General features: G+C 40.4%; 1 protein-coding gene across 1 annotated transcript in view; it reads left to right on the plus strand.

The window, feature by feature from the left end:
- LOC115458467 (histamine H3 receptor-like) overlaps window positions 1–19,047 on the plus strand; it is a 101,902-nt gene that overhangs the window by 25,552 nt on the left and 57,303 nt on the right. The window contains exon 2 of the mRNA XM_030188454.1: window positions 9,810–11,366. Within this exon, the coding sequence (XP_030044314.1) occupies window positions 11,096–11,366 (271 nt within the window). The 5' untranslated portion in view covers window positions 9,810–11,095. The remainder of the gene's footprint in view (window positions 1–9,809; window positions 11,367–19,047) is intronic.

Genomic DNA, 19,047 nt, shown 5'->3' on the forward strand with positions numbered 1-19,047 from the left:
TGGAAAGGGATGGGCCGTTATTCACACTCTCTATCTCCACCTGCTGGTAGATGGACACAACCCACCAGTCTATGGATTGATCAGCTATGATTAATGGAAAGAAAATTATCAGGTATGATACATAATTTTACCGTGATGCTCCTGGGAAAGCTTGAAGTGAAAGAGTGGCGCTCTGTTGAACATACCGGTTGGAGTTTCAGACAAGTGTCTTGAATTGATTGAGTTATGAAGATGATATGAACTTTTTAGAATAAGTGAAAAATGGCTTGATAGAGGCGCTTGTAGGTTTTCAGTAGTGATCCTCGATTTATGCTCATTAAGTCTTATCTTGATAGATATACTGCTGTATCCTCTATATAGCAACCCACATGGGCATTCAATGAGATATACTACATTCTTAGAATTACACGATGTATTGTATCTAGCTTTAATTGTCAACCCTGTATTGGGGTTCGTCCACGTGGAACCTGCCATCGCCAGAGGGCACCATTGGCAATTCCCACATTGCTGTTGAAACCTGACAAATTGTTCCACTAAGCTCTTATAACATTGATGGCTCAACATCTCCGCTATTGTTTTGCCCCGTTTGTATGGAATTTTGTGGATATTCTTCGAATCCTGGATATACCTGGAGTATATGCCAGTGAGTTCTCAAGATTTTTACAATCGCATTTGAGATAGTAGAATATGGTAAAACACAGGTTATTTGATCTTGTGTTGCCGGAGTCTTCTGCACTATCAGGTCCCATCGGGTAAAGCGTGCACGCAAGTATGCCTGTTTTTATGCTTTATTGGGATAACCTTTCTCGTTAACTCTCCCTGTCAATATCATAGCTTGATGGTTAAAATCTTCCATGGTGCTGCATATTCGTCTGAGCCGTAAAAATTGACTCACTATAAGGTTATATTTCAATCTATAGGGTTGAAAGCTGTCAAATCTAGTTGCATTCCTTAGGTTTTCTATATAGCATGGTTATAAATCCACCCTGTTGTTTGCACACTAGCGTGTCCAAAGATTTGATCTGTTCTTGCCTGGAATGTAAAGTAAATTTCAGATTGTTGTCCAAGGTGTTTATCCACTGTTAAATGCCTTCAAGGTCTCTGCCAGGAAAGCACAGGCAGAACAAGAGAAAATAGACAAAGGAATTACTAACCTTGGCTACCATGGCCCAGACATCCCCCCATACTTCTTCCTCTACACCGATCAGGAAATGCAGTCTTGAAAAACTGAGTCTTCAAAGCTATCCTAAATTTCTTTAAGAACACGTACTATGAATAGCAGATATAATGGGCCGTAGAGCAGGGGTCAGATAGAAAAAGGCTAAGGAACAAGTGAAATCTGGAGGCTCACTAGATAATGGCAGAATTACATGCAGTTTCTTACGGAAACCCCGCTAAAAGAAGGATTTTTTTCAGAAACAGAAGGAAAAGAAGACATATTTGACAATGATTTTGTAAAGTAGGTTATTCTCTCTGGCTGAGGTAAATTGTCTGGGAGAGAAAGTAAGTATTCTAACTGATATTCTGCTGTGGCAGCAATGTTGCCAGATGGCAAAAATTTTTCCAGCCCAAATGTCATCCCAAAATACCCCAATATTAATATAAATATTAATAAGGTAAATATGAATATTAATAAGGTAATCATAATCTTCATAAACAGAATCATCAGCAGTGTAATCAGAATCATAATTGGCATCAACATATTTAACACAATCAGCACCATAATCTGCAGCATCATCATAATTATAAGTAGCACAAATCCATCCATTCACCCACCCACAAAACAAAAGGAGCAAGTTACCACCACAAGCCATCACTCTCTTGATCTAGGCACAGAAAAAAAGACTTTACTTCTCCCAGGTTTCAACCTAAATCATGTTTAATGTGGGATATAAATGCTGTAAATAAATAGAAACTCTGAATGTTGAGCCCCTAGATTCTCATAACATGATGTCTGTTCTAGTAGCCGTTTACCAGGAGAAAAATTCTCTTCACGATGCAACACATGCTAGAGTGTTGCTATAACCAGCCTCTCCAAAAAGACACATTTATTATGATTTATAACAAATTACTACTCTACCTATGAAAAGTTATACTTTCTCTGTGTACATCCATATGCCGCACAAGCTGGCATGTTTGAAAACGAAAGTGAGGTTAAATAGAAATGCTACCAACAAAAAAGCATGACAACGTGCACTGGTTGCAGGCTTGCAGCAGCTCATAGCTCTGCTCCTCTCCGGCTCCCTCCCCCTCCTCCGTCCCGGATTCGCGTGCTTTCTTCTGCCTCCTCGCTCTGGCTCCGTCCTCCTTTCTGGTGGCGACCGTGGGTCCCCCTCTCCTGATGAGAGCAGATCAGGAGGGCACCCACCACCAGAGCCAACACCGTCTGGCGTCCATCTGTCTCAGCATTAGCTGAAAAACAGAGTCCCAACCCATTTTGCAGCCTGTTCCATGTTGTTCATGTGCATTAACTGCTAAGGCTATATTAACATGACTATTGAAGTGCACCAACAGTTAAGAGCTAATGCAATTTATTAAATAGCCATAATTTTGTGGAATATGCGTTTCTCCAGGGATCTTTGCAAACAGAATACACATCAAGAGAGATTGTTGTTTTATTTCTTAACTATTGTACACTGGATTAGTGAACTTACATAGCATAGAAGTTAAGCTTGGTAAAGGTCTCCATCAATGTGTCTGTCCTCTATCTTCTGTGGGCCCACATGCTGTTTTTCTCTGGAGCCCCTGGAGTTGGTTATATCTCATTTGTAGCGGGAAAGTTCAGTTGATCTTGCTTGTAGAGTAAAAGGTAAAGAGAGAGCTTTGTTGCTTGCAAGCAAATGAGAGAGAGAGAGATTGTCTTGGTTCTTTTGTGGGGAGAAGAGAGAGAGCAAAAAAAAGAAAAGTTCTCAGGCTTAACCTTTTTTATGTTTTATAACATTTTATAGGAATACAGGGATGTAGGTCGCATGTTACATGGAGGGGCATTTTCGATATGATGTTTAAGTCCAACTTTGGACATTTTGCTAAAAACATCCCAAATTCAAGTGAGGAACAGAAAAATGTCATATATATATATATATATATATATATATATATATATATATATATATATATATATATATATATATAAATTTTTTTTAATGATTATTTGCTAGATGTTTTTGTGCTCTGTCCATTTATCTTTATGGTCCATTTTCAAAAAAAAAAAAAAGTCCAAGTGAAAAATGCACAAAATGAAGCCATTGGAATATAGGAGAAGCCAGCATTCTTAGTAGACTGGCAACACAGACATCCCAGGAGAGCAGTGGGGCACCCTAGGGGCACTGCAGTGGACTTCAAATAAATGCTCAAAGGTACACATCTCACTGTTGCTCCTTTGTCTGCTGAGCCCCCCCAAACCCATTACCCCCAGCTGTACACTACTAGAATTATCCCTTATGGGTGAAGTTGGCACCTATATGTGGGTACAGTTGGTTTCTGGTGAGAGTTGGAGGGCCTCACAGTTTCCATCACAAGTGTAACAAGTAGGGAGAGGTATGGGCCTGGGTCCTGTAGGCAGATTTCCCAGATAATAAATTACCTGAAACAAGGTTTCCCAACAGAACTATCCGCAAGCAAAATATTCTGTTCTCTGTCTAGGGGAAAGGGGAAAACCTTGGCTATGGCCCTACATGCCACTATTTTGGTCAGAGAGCAAGCTGAGAAATCAGGCTGAGATATATATTAGCTTTATTATGGATAATATAAAAAAAGATATACAAAATAGAGATTTGGCAAAGCTTTGGCTGAACAAAAATACTGGCAGTAATTCTTACAACTATATTCTCACACTACACACATTTCTTACTGGTTGCTAGGTAAACTTGCACAACTGATTAGAATGCAATAACTATGTTATGAGGTAGTATGGTAATTAGCAGCTTCTTTCCCGACCAAGGTTATGACTAACACCAGCCTTATGCTCAGGTAATCACCACTCGCTAACCCAGACTAATAGGAGATAGATCACTGTGTCTCTCACCAGGCTACCTCCGGGGACGCCTCTCAGGAGTAGCACAGGTTACTTCCCAGACTCAAGCTGAGAGATCAGCGAGTCTTCGTCAGAGCCACGACAGGCACTCTGCAGCAGTCAGCAAACGCACAGGTCACACCTTGTAGGTAGCTGAATCACACTGTACTCTTCCAGATACACAGTTCATCAGTTGGTGGACCTTCTTAGGTCACTGGTCTTCTTTCCACCTCCACCTTCTTCCAAGGATTCCGACTAACTAACTCCCCAACTCTTCCCGCTCTTCCAGCGCCTCTCGGTCAGGTGATACCAATTATCCTCTTGTACCATCCTGTGCATGGCAAGAAGAGTTCTTGTTTTTTTCTTTGTGACCTTGGAAATGGTAACTTCTGGTGCTATGCATGCCTCCCTTCTCATCATCTCCGAGATAGAAGGGAAATAATTGGAGCACAGAGTGTCCTTGGCTTCAGCAAGCCTGTCAGTGATTTTCCACAAACTGAAGCGGACTCTGACACAGAGATATGCAGGTCAGAGATTTGCAGCAGCCATCTTCTAGTAACAAGATGTCATAGGCTTGTATAGGCCAAGACCAGCAAGGGAGACACAGGGACATACCCTTACAGTCCACCTGTCTGCAGTGCACTGCACCCCACTAAACTACTCCAGGGACCTGCATTCTGCTCTAATGGATCTGAGTATAACATTTGAAACTATCATAGAGGCTGGTAAGTAATGTTTTTAATCACAGTTTTGGGGGGTGGGAGGCGGTTAGTGACCTTAGGGGAGTAAGGGGTGATCATCCCTGATTCCCTCCAGTGGTAATCTGGTCATTTACAAAACAGCTGTTGATTGGCTGTTACTTTGTTTTCCGGTTCAGCCTGAATTGCACCTTCACTGTGCAGGGTGCGCTCCCTTTCCCCTCCCATCCACCATGGCCCTGCAGCACAGTTTGCTCCCTCCCTCCTGTTGCACCTCTGCTGGACTCGTGTTAATAAACTACCATGGGAGATGCGTAGGACCTGGCTGTCTGCAGGACTGCTAGTATTTCCTGCTCCAGTCCAGTCTCCGCTGATGTAAACTTCTGGGGCTGGCATAGGAAGCACTAGCGGCACTGCAGAGAGCCGGGCCCCGCATGTCTCCCATGGTAGTTTATTAGCGGGGGCCTGTCGGAGGTGCACAGGAGGGCCCATGTATACCAAAGCTAATCAACAAACACAATAAGAGTTCATGATTCACCAAGTCAAATGTGCAGGAGAGATTGAACTGAATTAGAATAGCACATTTTTCCTAGCTCAATACCTTCTTTCCTAATGCAATAGCACACATCACTGTTTCTGTGCTATACTGCCTAGGAAACCCAGATTGTGAGTAATGCAAAATTTTAAACTGATTCAAATATCTATCCATTTGCCATAAAAGACAACCCTCTGTCATGTTTACCACAAAAGGAGTGGAGGTAATTAGCATCCATCTTTCCATATACATCTTTGGGTGTCTGAATCAGCACAATGTTTCCCCCATCAGCCAGAAAAACCCCAGCACTAAGCTGCACATTCAACCAATCTGTTACAGCAAAAAGAAATGGTGCTGAAACATGCCGCATCAAGTAAGCAGGACAAGAGTCCAAACTACAAGATGATTTAGCATACCTCGGTAACAGACACCTGACATCAGCAACATCAATATCCTCAAATTGCGACCACATTCTATCTGCATGAATTCCAGCCAAATCTAAATTAGAAAGATGAACAAAATCAAAAGATAAAGGAAGCTGTTCTCTGATATTTTTAACCTTAGACTCAAAATACTGTGCAAGTTCAACAGCAGGACTCATGTCCTAATGAAAAAGTTTGTGCAGTACCTGCAAAAAACAAAACACGTGTTTAATAGCAGCATTAAAAATGTGCTTAATGTACTTGAAAGTTCCATGTTAAAATGTGCTAAGTTCATTTTATAATGCCCTTTAGTAAAAGGGCCCCTTTATTTTCAAACTAACTCTCACATCCACAAACAGGATCAGTGTGCCTTCTGCCCTGCGTAGTCAGGATGCTGTGGCACTGTAGCGTAGATCAGTGTTTCCCAAGTCCAGTCCTGGAGTACCCCTTGCCAGTCAGGTTTTCAGGATATCCACAATGAATATGCATGAACTTGATTTACATAACACTGCCTTTGTTATATATAAATCTCTTTAACAGGGTACAAATTGTATTGCAATGATTGAAAGGATCAAATTGGAGGGGAGTTGCGCTATATGTTAAAGAGGGAATTGAGTTAAATAAAATAAATATTCCACATGACACAGCAGCGTGGAATCATTATGGATAGAAATTCCATGTGTACTACCATCTGTCAGGACAGAACGAACAGACGGATGAAGAAATGTTTGCAGAAATTAGGAAAACTGACAAATTGGGCAACACTATAATAATAGATGATTTAGGTTACCCCAATATTGACTGGATAAATGATACATCAGCAAGAGAAAATTTCTAGATGTAATAAATGACTCCTTCTTGAAGCAACTGGTCCAGGAACCAACAAGAGGGGAAGCCATTATGGATCTGGTCCTTGGTGGCGTGCAGGGCATAGAGATGTGGCGGTGTTGGGTCCCCTGGGAAATGGTGATTATAACATGATCAAGTTTGAGCTACTATCTGGGATGAACCCTCAAAGGAAATCTACTGTAGCTGCATTAATTTTTGAAAGGGTGACTATAATAAAAAAAGGACAATGGTTAAAAAGAAGCTAAAAGGATTGGCTGCAAAGGTTAAGACACTAAATCAGGTGTGGATGTTATTTACAAGTTCCATCTTGGAAGCCCAGACCAGATGCATTCCATGTATTTGCAAAGGTGGAAAGAAGAGAAAACGACAGCCAGCATGGTTAAAAGTGATGTGAAAGAGGCTATTACAGCCAAAAGAATGTCCTTCAATAATGGAAAAAGGACTCAAATGAAGAAAATAAGAAGCAACATAAGCACTGGCAAGTCAGATGCAAAGCAATAAAGAAGGCTAAATGAGAATATGAAGAGAAACTTGCTGCAGAGGCTAAAACGCGCAGTAACAACTTTTTCAGGTACATCAGAAGCAGAAAGCCTGCGAGGGAATCCGTGGGACCATTAGATCATGAAGGAGCAAAAGGGGCACTCAAGTAGGGCAAGGCCATAGTTCAGAAGCTGAATGAAGATCTAAGAGATCTGCCTGTACCGGAAATGGTTTTCAAGGGTGATGATGCGGAGGAACTGAAAGAGATCTTGGTGAACCTTGAAGATGTACTGTAATGGAAGGATTTTAAAGATTGCTTTTCAACTCTGCTTTGGCTGACGGTACACTCTGAAGTTTCTGTTTTTGACGAAAAGTAACTTTTTCTTGTTTTTCCCTGTTCATGCAAAAAACAAGTTGGAATGTGGGAGATGAGGCATGACTCTAATTAATTTGGTATGTGCAGGGGGAGGTGGAGTATGTTTCGAGTTCAGGCTGGCCACCTGGACAGAGAGGCATGTGACTACAATTCTCACACACTCTGTAATTTTCCTTAGCTCTGAACATGAGTTCTAAGCCTAATAAAAAGGTTAATCTCTGACAGCGAAATTGGGAGCTCACCTGTGAGTAAACGTACCTACTGCACAGAAGACTGTATTTCCTGATCTAGAGACTCCTGGCTATCGCTGTAAACAGGCCCCCCCCCCCCCCAGCTGATGACAAGAGCCTGGATGTAGTGATACATGACCAGTGATGTGATGTATGTATATTTTTTTCTTTATTATTGCTTCTCCTGGTCTAGAGACTCCTGGCTTTGCTTGGATGTAGTGATGCATGACCAGTGATGTGATGTTTCTTTATTATTGTTTCTCTTTATAGCTTAATCCATGTATATATATCTTAATCATTGTGTATCTTAGACAATAATAATAAAAGTCTCATTTACCTAATACAAATCCAAAAGAATCCACAGTAATTGTTGAGGAGTCTATGTTAGTGCTGTGTTAGTGATTGATTAGGCAGGCTGTAAAACCAGAGCAATACATGTACTGAGCCAAATTGATAAATTAAATCACATCGACCAGATGGTATACATGAAATTGCTGATCTGCTGTTAGAAATATGTAACCTATTGTTAAAATTGTCTCTAGTATCTGAAGAGTGGAGGGTGGCCAATGTGACGCTGATTTTTTTAAAAAGGGTTTTAGGGGTGATCTGGGAAATTACAGACTGGTAAGCCTGATGTCAGTGCTGGTAAAAATAGTGGAAACTATTATAAAGAATAAAATTATGGAACACATAGACAAATATGGTTTAATGGGACAGAGTCAGCATGGGTTCAGCCTAGGGAAGTCTTGCCTCACCAATTTGCTTCATTTCTTTGAAGACATGAATAAACATGTGGATAAAGGAGAGCTGGTTGATGTAGTGTATCTAGATTTTCAGAAAGCTTTTGATAAAGTTCCTTATGGAGAGACTCTGAGAAAATTAAAGAGTCGTGGGATAGGAGGCAATGTTCTGATGTGGATTAGGAATTGGTTATTGTACAGAAAACAGAGGGTAGGGTTAACTGGTCATTTCTTTCAATGGAGGAGGGTGAACAGTGGAGTGCCACAGGGATCAGTACTGGAACCGGTGCTATTAACATATTTATAAATTATATGGAAATTGGAACGAGTGTGGTGATTAAATTTGCAGATGACACAAAACTGTTCAAGGTAGTTAAAACATGTGCGGACTGTGAAATATTGCAGGAAGATCATAAGAAATTGGAAGACTAGGCATCCAAATAGCAAATGAAATTTAATGTGGACAATTGCAAGGTGATGCACATTGGAAAGAATAACCCAAATCATAGTTCCTGATGCTAGTGCCCACCATGGGGGTCAGCAACCAATAAAAAGATCTAGGTGTCATTGTAAATAATACACTGAAATCTTCTGCTCAATGTGTGGCGGCGGCAGCCAAAAAAGCAAACAGGATGCTAGGAATTATTAGGAAAGGGATGTTGAATAAGACCGAAAATATTATAATGCCTCTGTATCGCTCCATGGTGTGACTTCACCTTGAGTACAGCATTCAGTTCTGGTCGCCGTATCTTAAAAAAAGATATAGCAGAATTAGAAAAGGTTCAAAGAAGAGTGACCAAAATGATGATGGGGATGGAACTCCTCTCGTATGAGGAAAGGCTTAGGTTAGGGCTCTTAAGCTTGGAAAAAGAGACGGATGAGGGGAAATATGATTGAGGTCTACAAAATCATGAGTGCTGTAGAACGAGTAGAAATAAATTGATTTTTTTTTTACTTGTTTTAAAAGTACAAAAACTAGGGGACACTCGAGGAAGTTGCATGGACATTCTTTTAAAACAAAAAGGATGAAATGTTTTTTCACTCAGTAAATAGTTAAGCTCTGAAACTCTTTGCTGGAGGATATAGTAACAGCGGTTATCGTTTCTGGGTTTAAAAAAGGTTTGGACCACTTCCTGGAGGAAATGTCCATAGTCTGCTATTGAGGCAGACCTGGGGCAGCAACTGCTTGCCCTGGGATTGGTAGCATGGAGTATTGCCGTGATTTGGGTTTCTGCCAGGTACTTGTGTTCTGGCTTGGCCACTGTTGGGAACAGAATACTGGGCTAGATAGACCAATGGTCTGACCCAGTATGGCTACTCTTATGTTCTTATGATCTATGCAATAGTGCAACAGCATCCTGACTAAGGCAGGGCAGAAGGCTCCCTGATCCTGTCTGTGGGTGTGAGAGTCAGTTTGCTAATAAAGGGGCCCTTTTACTAAAGATTTGAATCTTTTTTTATTGACAGAAGACTAGCGCTACCTAAGCCCTGAAGCAGTTTTTTCGAAACGCTGGCCATCGTTGGCTTGGAGCATCTGAAGAATTGTGTTTGAAGTCTTCTAGCATAAAAGATAAGTGCTCTTTTTGCATTAAGTTCCAATATATTGTGAAGCAACAATCTTATGGAACTATTAGTTACGTCACTACAGTTATTTTTCTTAATTATTCATATCTGTTAGTGAGTAATGAATTATATGTCTTTTTGGAGGTTTTTTTTAGAGCCAATGATGAACAGAGGATCAGATTAAGATCCGTTTTAGCTCCAATAGACGGTCACATTGTCTAGGAGCTCTGTGAGGCTCTTTTTTCCTCCATATTATACTTTAATAGTATACTGATTCTCTTTATCATTCTGTTTAGTGGAAAATGTAGTATATTGTTATTATTTATTTGAAGTAAATTTTTCCACACCTTTTTGATTGACTCCTTTATCTGGTAAACAGGTCAAAGTAGTGTACAGGTTAAAATTAAGGCAGAAAGGAATTTCATAAATGAATAGGATGGGAGAGAACAAACATTCAGAGGATAGATGAAAGCAGCGACGGGGCCTGACATGCACATGCAGCTATCGCATTCACACTGACAACCAAAGGCTACTTCAAAAAAAATGTCTTTTAAGAATTGTCTTGAATCTAGGGAAGGATTGTTCGGTATGAAGATGGAGCGGTAGGTCATTCCATAGTTGTGGAGCTAAAAAGAAAAAAGCAGAATGTCTAATAAATTCAGAGCATGTGCTGAGGCTGAGAGAACAAGGTGTGATGAGTGTTAAATGATCTAAGAGCAACTGGGAGAGTATAGGGAACAGTCATTGTGAACAAATAATATGGATTTGAAGTCTTATGGGCTACACACAAAATTTTACACCAGATCTGATACTGGACAGGAAGCCAGTGCAATGTAATAAGTAATTGAGTGACATGATCGTGTCTATAGATTCTTTGTTTCTTATTAATTAAAAAAAAGGACTAGCATGCTGCATAGAACAAACAGCACATATACCAAAAGACTAGAGATACTAATCTTTAAATTCCTAGACACAATTTCAATAAAGTGCAAAATATTTGAATGACATTGAAGCCTAGATGGTGGCGAACTACAGTATTATGAAATCAGATCTGTGCTTTCTAGTAACTCCTTTAGAACTTTTCTTTAGAAGGCAATATGTGAAAGTATTTTACTGTACAATTCTAATGAGCACACTCAGTTGTGATTATCATTAATTTATCTCTCTTTATTGTTGTATGAGAAGGGAATATGTTCAGATTTATATTACGACTGGATACAAGAGTGGCAGAAAATGTCTCCATAAACCAACACAAAGGTGCGAGATCCATTGAGAACAGTGACCCGGAAGACCAATTTTCAGGAGGGGTGCAGATCTTACTAATGGCTCTGATGTCTCTGCTAATAGTGATCACCTTTCTGGGTAATGCATTTGTTTTTCTGGCCTTTATTGTAGACAGGAGATTGAGAACCCAGAGTAACTTCTTTCTTCTAAATCTGGCCATCTGCGATTTCTTTGTTGGTAGGTACCTGATAAAATGATCCTACTGCTGAGCTGCAACAAACAATCAGGGACTGCATAGAGACTGCAGTAACTGATGGAATTTTTTCAGCTAAGAGCAGCTGAAATATTTTGTGTCATCTGAAGCCTAGGGTCCCTTACATTTATTTTATTCTGAAACTCCATAAGTCCTTGATGGGCCCGCCTGGCCGCCCTATAGTGTCCACTCGTGGTTCGGTGCTAGAACCCTTGTCAAAGTATATGGATAGGTTGCTACGTCCATTTGTGAGCCAAGCCAGTTCCTATGTAAGAGATTCCATTCATTTTATCCAGATGCTGGATCACGTAGAGCTTGAGGGGCTGGATAGTGTTTATTTAGTAGGGCTTGATGTGGTGGCCTTGTACACCAATATCCCACAGGGGGCAGCAATACAAATAGCTTTTGAGTATTTTGCAAAAGCACAAGTCCCAGTTTCTAAGATTGCAATTTTGCAGCGGTTATTAAATTTGGTCATATGCCATAACTATTTTGAATTTCAGCAGAGATTCTATATTCAAACGAGCGGGGTAGCCATGGGTGCTACCATCGCACCGTCATTAGCATGTCTTTATATGACACAATTCAAAAAAGATCATGTCTGTACCTCTACATTCCATAGCAATATTTTGCTCTGGAAGAGGTATATTGATGATGTCATTTTGTTCTGGAAGGGATCTAAAAGTAAGTTGTTATTGTTTATTGATTACCTTAACACCGGGGATGCCCATATTAAATTCACAGCCAGGATAGATGAGATTGAGATAGAGTTTTTGGATATTAAAATAAGGAAATTACTAAATGGTAGCTTTGGTACCACTATCTTTAGGAAGGAGACCGACAGGAACACCCTGTTGCATTATTCCAGCTTTCATGACGTTGCATTGAGGAAGGGTGTTCCTGTCGGGCAATTCCTTAGGCTACGGCGGTTATGTTCTTCCACAGTAGAATTTAAAGCACAATCTCGCAATATGATGGCACGATTTTTACAAAGGGGATACCCATTACGGGTTCTTAAAAAAACTTACAAAAGGGCTTTATACTATCACAGACTTTGGTTGCTCTTATCCAAGCAAAAAAGATATGCATAATTCTTTGGCATGTGTGCTTCCTTACTCTCATAAGGCTCCTCTGGTAGGATACATTATACATAGGTATTGGCATGTTCTCGCTGTGCATCAGGTGTTCACAGAGCATCCCAAGATTGCGTATAGATGCAGGTCTAATTTAAGGGAACTGCTTAAGAGATCAATTTCAGAGTTTCTTTAGGTCTACACTCCCCGTATGGGAAATGCGTGTACTGCAGGTACTCTTTGACAACCAGCAGTTCAGCCATCCTGGGCACCACCAAGAAATTCTATTTAAAGAATAGGACCATGTGTATTAGTGATAAAGTTGTATATTGCATTGTGTGTCCCTGTTCTTTGTATTACATTGGCCACACCAAACGTCAATTGAAACAAAGATTGGCTGAGCATCTAAGTAATATCAGACACCAAAGGAGAGAGGCTCCGTTGGTGTCTCACTGGATAACAGAAAATTATATGATTGAAGATCTTAAACGTGTGGTTTTGTTCCAGGTTAATCTCCCTGGGGGGGTGACGTTAGTGAGGTATTGCTGTCGATTGAGCAACGCTATATTTTTTCTTGGAATACGGTGGCCCCGAATGGCCTAAACATGGAGGTAGAGTGGATTTAAGGTGTATTTCCATTAATAGCAGGGTGGGGTAGGCTTGGTCTCGCATATTTAGGTTAGGTAGTAGAATGTAAGGGCATGAAGCCTGAGGAGTGAGAATCTGAGTGCGCGGCTGGACGGCAGTCCCACTGGTAAGCAGCCATAGATAGTATTAAGAACAATATGATAAAAGATGATATTCATGTGGTGTCGATTTATGAGAGTTGGGTATGATTATGGTATATTTTGTTGGGTATTACAGAGAATATGGAAAGTGGTTGCTCCTGAAGAAGTACCACGAAATGCGGTCACTCATAGAGGAACTGAGAAATGTTTGGGAATCTGACCAATTTTAGAGACACTGAATGCAGCTCTCTTATTTGTTGAAGCACCAGGGAGAAGGAGACTATTGAACCAATTTAGCAAGCATCTAAAAGCGCTTCATAGCTGCTCATTGAGGAACAATTTGCACCATCCCACTGAGGATTTGAGAATCATCAAAAGATCAAAAAGACTACCGGTTATTACAATGGCTTGGTTTGAAGCAAACTGGGTTATCTCATTGAGGACTGGTAACTGTTCACATCGGTGATAGCGAGTTGTGTTAAATGAAGATCTTGAGTGCATGTGATGCTTAATAACAAAAATTGTTTGTTTATTTGTGGATAATTGGGTGTAGATAAAACAAGCAGTCTTTATATGATATAGCCTAAGGGACAGTGAAGGTCTTTGAAAGACAATTTGGTTCAAACATTATTGTTGGTATTGGTTTCTATAGGTTAAATGTAACATTAGTTTATATACATCATGCAAGAAGGATTGAGCTGATTCAGTAATAAGGGGTTGTGTGTATGTTGAGGGTGAATTGGTAAAATAAAGAATATTTTAAAACGTGTCTGGAGCACATTAAGATAGTGACATGTATAGGGTAAACAAAGAAAACCACAGGAATGGAGGATCAGGAAATACTATGAGAGTAAGGACCAAAGAGAAAAGTAGTGTAGCCAACACAGCTCTTCCAAGGAAAAACAGGAGGCTGACATAGATGGAAAAAGAACTTTATTAAAAGGACCCTACATGGCACCATGTTTTGGCTAAGTGCCTGCCCCAGGGGTCTAAAAACAAGAAAAAAAAATTACACAATAGTTTATATATGTATATAGAAAGATAAAGTAAAAACAAATATATAAAAACATCAATTAAAAATATCCAAGATTAATGCATACAAATATGCCAAAAGAACTATAAAACAACCTATATTCATTAAAAATGTATATACAACAAAGATGCCAGGATAATAATGGCAACAACAACAAATATGAACAAATATCAGTACAAAATCAACAACATGTTAAAACATGTAAATACAATCAACTTGAAATAAAAGTAATGGCATGGCTTGAAAGATGAAAATGCTTATAATAATGAAAAAACAATCACACCTTGGCCTAGTGGTTAGGGTGGTGGACTTTGGTCCTGAGGAACTGAGTTCGATTCCCGGCACAGGCAGCTCCTTGTGAATCTGGGCAAGTCACTTAACCCTCCATTGCCTGCCACATTGAGCCTGCCATGAGTGGGAAAGCACAGGGTACAAATGTAACAAAAAAAAAAAAGTCTGAATGAAACCTTGCTCTTTTAAATCAAAATGAAACATACAAATTTATTTCATATGTTGTCTTGTCAAATTTACTTCATATCTTTTTCATGCTCTTCTCTATAGACTTGAGAAGAGCATGAAAAAACATATGAAGTATATTTGACATGACTATGTAAATATGAATAAACATACTATTCAAAAATATTAATAAAAGAAGAAAAGAAAAAAAGCAAGAATCATGAAACATAAAAGAAAAAATGTGTTTGTGCAGCGAAGAGAAAGACAACGTTTTAGAAAAACATGAAAAATGTGTGACCTGATTCTGCTCTAATATCCACTAAAGGACTAATGGTGAAAAGTGTGCAGCGATGCAACCAACCATATAGTAGTGTGCCTCACAGTGCAATGAAAGAGAAAAACATGAACAATATTTAATAAACAGTATTATATGATTCTGCTCTGATGCCAATGTCTACTGAAAGACAAATAGTGAGAAATATACATTAAAAATGTAGTACTATGGCCAGTAATATAGTAATATGTCTCACAGTACAATGAAAGAAATGAATACACAAAGGAAATTATTGCAATAAAGAAGAAAAAGAGAAAATAAAAAGAATAAAGAAGTAAGTGTGATGTCAACACATTTTTTTTAAAAATCATACCTAAAAAGGAGGAAGCAGTGTGTGAAAAAAAAAACACAACCCATGATGATAAAAAAAATTGTGAAATGTATCAGAAAAGCAATCTTTGGAGCATGCCATACATTGACAGCTAAAGTGCACACAGTGCAATAAGAGGAGTCTGTAAAATACAAGGGCTGACAAAACAATGAAAAAATAGGGAAAATACATTTCATTCTGTCATACAGACCTAAAGTGGCTGAAGGAAGTAATAATGTGAAGTGCCTCACAGAGTGAAAAAGGGAATGTATCTTGGTATGGAAAAAGGATGCAAGGAAAGGGAGAAGCAAAAAGTGTAGTGGACCAGTGCATGTATGATTTAACAGTGTGAAGTGAAAAACGACCCATGATGTTGAACAACCATGGTGAAATATATCTAAAAAACTTGCATAACCGTGCTTTATAGTGACAGCTGAATTTTTTTTTTTTAATTTGTATTTATTTATTGGTTTTGTATAATAACAAATATGTTGCTTATCAAACAGTCATTCACTGATACAATCCAAAATATTCCCATCCCCCTCCCTCTCCCCACCCCTCCCTCCCCAACAGGTTATACATTTAAGTTTTATGTCATGTGGGCTAAACTCCGATATTGAGTCCATAACTCTGAAGATTCATTATAACGTCCCAGTCTTTTGTCCGTAAATTTCTCCATTTCACCAATCAAAGATAGCTTCAAGAGCCAGTCCTCTTCTGAGGGTGCCTCTAATTGTTTCCAATGCCTTGCTATGACAGTTTTTGCTGCTGCCAAACACATTCTTTTAAACCGGCTCTGCCATTTAGCTCCTCGTCTATTACCCAATCCAAGCAAACACCATTGAGGCTCACACGGGAATGGCTTCCCCGTGTGGGCTGCTATCTTTGTAGCAACATTTCCCCAGAAGACCTGTATTTTGGCACAGGACCACCAAATGTGTAGATAGGTCCCCTCCTCAACTCCACATCTCCAACACCATTGTGATGTCCCTGGGAACATAACATGCAATCTGTGTGGGGTATAATACCATCGTGACAGGATTTTGAAAGCATTTTCCTTTATCAGCACACAGGTTGAGGCTTTAGTAACCTCAGCCAGAATTGCCTTCCACTCGTGTGCTGTAAATTCCTTCTGCAAATCCCGTTCCCATTGAAGCATATAAGGACATTTCTCAAAGGTCCTACCCCTTAAAAATTTATACAATATAGAGATAGTACCTTTCATTTTTCCCAAGGAGCTCCACATGTTCTCTAGGCCCTCAAACTCCTCCGGGTCTGCCTTTAACCACCCTTGTGTTTGTATATAATGTTTGACTTGTATGTAGAAGAATTGTTCAGTTTCTAAAATCCCATTTTGCTCTTGAAGCTCTACAAAGGGAACCATTTGTCCATCATCCAGTAGATCTCTAAAACAAATTATCCCCTTCTCTGCCCATCTCCTTGCCACCGGATGACCCATCCCTATCTGAAACCCTGGTTCCCCCCCAATGTATGCGTAAGATGAGGTGAGCCTGGACTGCCACAGTTTACTTCTAACCACTGCCCACAATATTAAGAGGTGTTGCACGAATGGGTTGGAAGTCAATGTTGTGTACCTCCTACGTGGAAAGGAGGCCCAAAGTACTGATTTTAGACATTGATTCGGCACCATAGATTGATCAAGTTGGGCCACCACTGAAAGCCTGTCTTGGCTCCATGCGGAGATGAACTTTAATTGAGCAGCCCAGTAGTACCATTTGAGGTTTGGAACCCCTCGTCCCCCCAAATCAACTGACTTCCATAACAACTTTCTGCTTTGCCTAGGCGCTTTGCCCTCCCAAATAAATCTCAAAAGAGCTCTCTGCAATTTCTCCAATTCTCCCTTAGGCACCAATATTGGTAATGTCTGAAAGAAGAATAACACTCGAGGTAAAATATTCATTCGGACAACTGCTATACGCCCCCACCATGACAGCCATTTCCCCGTCCATGCTTCCATATCTGCTCGTACCTGTTGAAAAAGTGGTATATAGTTCAGGTTAAATAATTGTGAAATCTCTATAGGTATCCTGACCCCCAGATATTTAATCTTATCGTGCCTCACACGAAATGGGTATGTTCGCATGAGCTCTTGCATCCAGGCCTGTGTGATGGAAACCCCCAACAACTCCGATTTGTCATAATTGATCTTAAAGCCTGACATGCGTCCATACTCTGCTAAAGCTACCATCAGGTTCGGAAGGGTCAATGCAGGGCTTCCCACAAAAAATAACACGTCGTCCGCAAATAGTGCTAATTTGTGTTCTATAGTCCCAATTACTATCCCTTTTACATCCGCAGATTCTCGAATCTTCTGCGCTAGCGGCTCTATATAGAGCGCGAAGAGCAGCGGAGACAATGGGCAGCCCTGGCGAGTTCCACGTTCTATCTGAAATGTCGACGTGTACCCACCATTGATTTTTAATCGAGCTATTGGCCGTTCATATAACCTATGGAGCCATCCCAATAGACCAGTCCCAACTCCCATATGTTCCATAACTTCCCATAGATAGGGCCACTCCACCCTATCAAATGCCTTTTCTGCATCTGTACTGAGTAAAGTGACCGGCATATCCTGTCTCTTAGCCTCCCATATAACATGCAGTGTACGACGTACATTATCTGCTACCTGCCGGCCCTTAACAAACCCAGATTGGTCAGTATGTACTAATTTTGGTAGGATTGCACCTAGCCGGTCTGCCAATACTTTTGATAATATTTTTATATCTAGATTGATCAGCGAGATTGGTCTATAGGACCCACATATAGCCGGGTCCCTTCCTGGCTTTAAGAGCAGAGATATTCCCGCCTCATGCATATTAATGGGCAATGACCGACCCTCAAAACAGGCATTACCCACTCTCATCAACAAAGGTCCAACTTCCCCCGCAAAAAGTTTGTAAAATTTGGCGGAGTAGCCATCCATTCCTGGGGCCTTTCCTCCCTTAAGATTCTTAATAACTCCTGTAATTTCATCAAGACGAAATGGAGCTTCCAGCTTACGGCTCTCCTCGCTAGTCAGTTTGGACAGCCCAAGTCCCTCAAGACTCTGCCGCACCTCAGCAACTTCCAACCCTAATTCCCTTTTGTAGAGCTCTTTATAAAAAGTTAAGAATTGAGTTCTAATTTCCTCATCCCTGTAATATAGCTGATCCCCTGGGCCTTTAATTTTTGTAATGGTGTGATTTCTCTGCCTAGCCTTAAGGCAATTGGCCAGCATTTTCCCTGACTTATTACTATATTCATAAAATTTATGTTGGAGAAGCTTCCTCATAAATTCCACCCGCACTATTTGTAGCTTTTCTAGTTCCATCCGGCACCTCCTGAGCTCTTGCAGGTCTTTTGCCAAACCCCCCGCCTGGTGTTGTCTTTCCAGATGAACCAGTCTGGATCTCAAATTGAGTTCCGCTGCTTCTCTGGCGTGCTTTTTACGAGCCCCCCACTTTATGAGATGCCCTCGTACCACCATCTTCAATGCATCCCAGAGAGTCCCATCTGAAACCTCCCCCGTGTCATTGCTTATGCAGTAAGACTGGATCACTTTACGAATATCTGCACAAATTCTGTGATCCCCCAATAATGACTCGTTTAATCTCCAGAAGAGGAGCCGATCTTCCTCCCTCCACCCCTTCAGTTCAAGTTCTACTGGAGCATGGTCTGAAATACTAATGGGTCCAATCTCAGAATCTAACACATTATCCCAGAGTGTGCGA

Source organism: Microcaecilia unicolor, chromosome 1, assembly GCF_901765095.1.
Source record: "Microcaecilia unicolor chromosome 1, aMicUni1.1, whole genome shotgun sequence".
In the NCBI taxonomy this organism is placed as follows: Eukaryota; Metazoa; Chordata; class Amphibia; order Gymnophiona; family Siphonopidae; genus Microcaecilia; species Microcaecilia unicolor.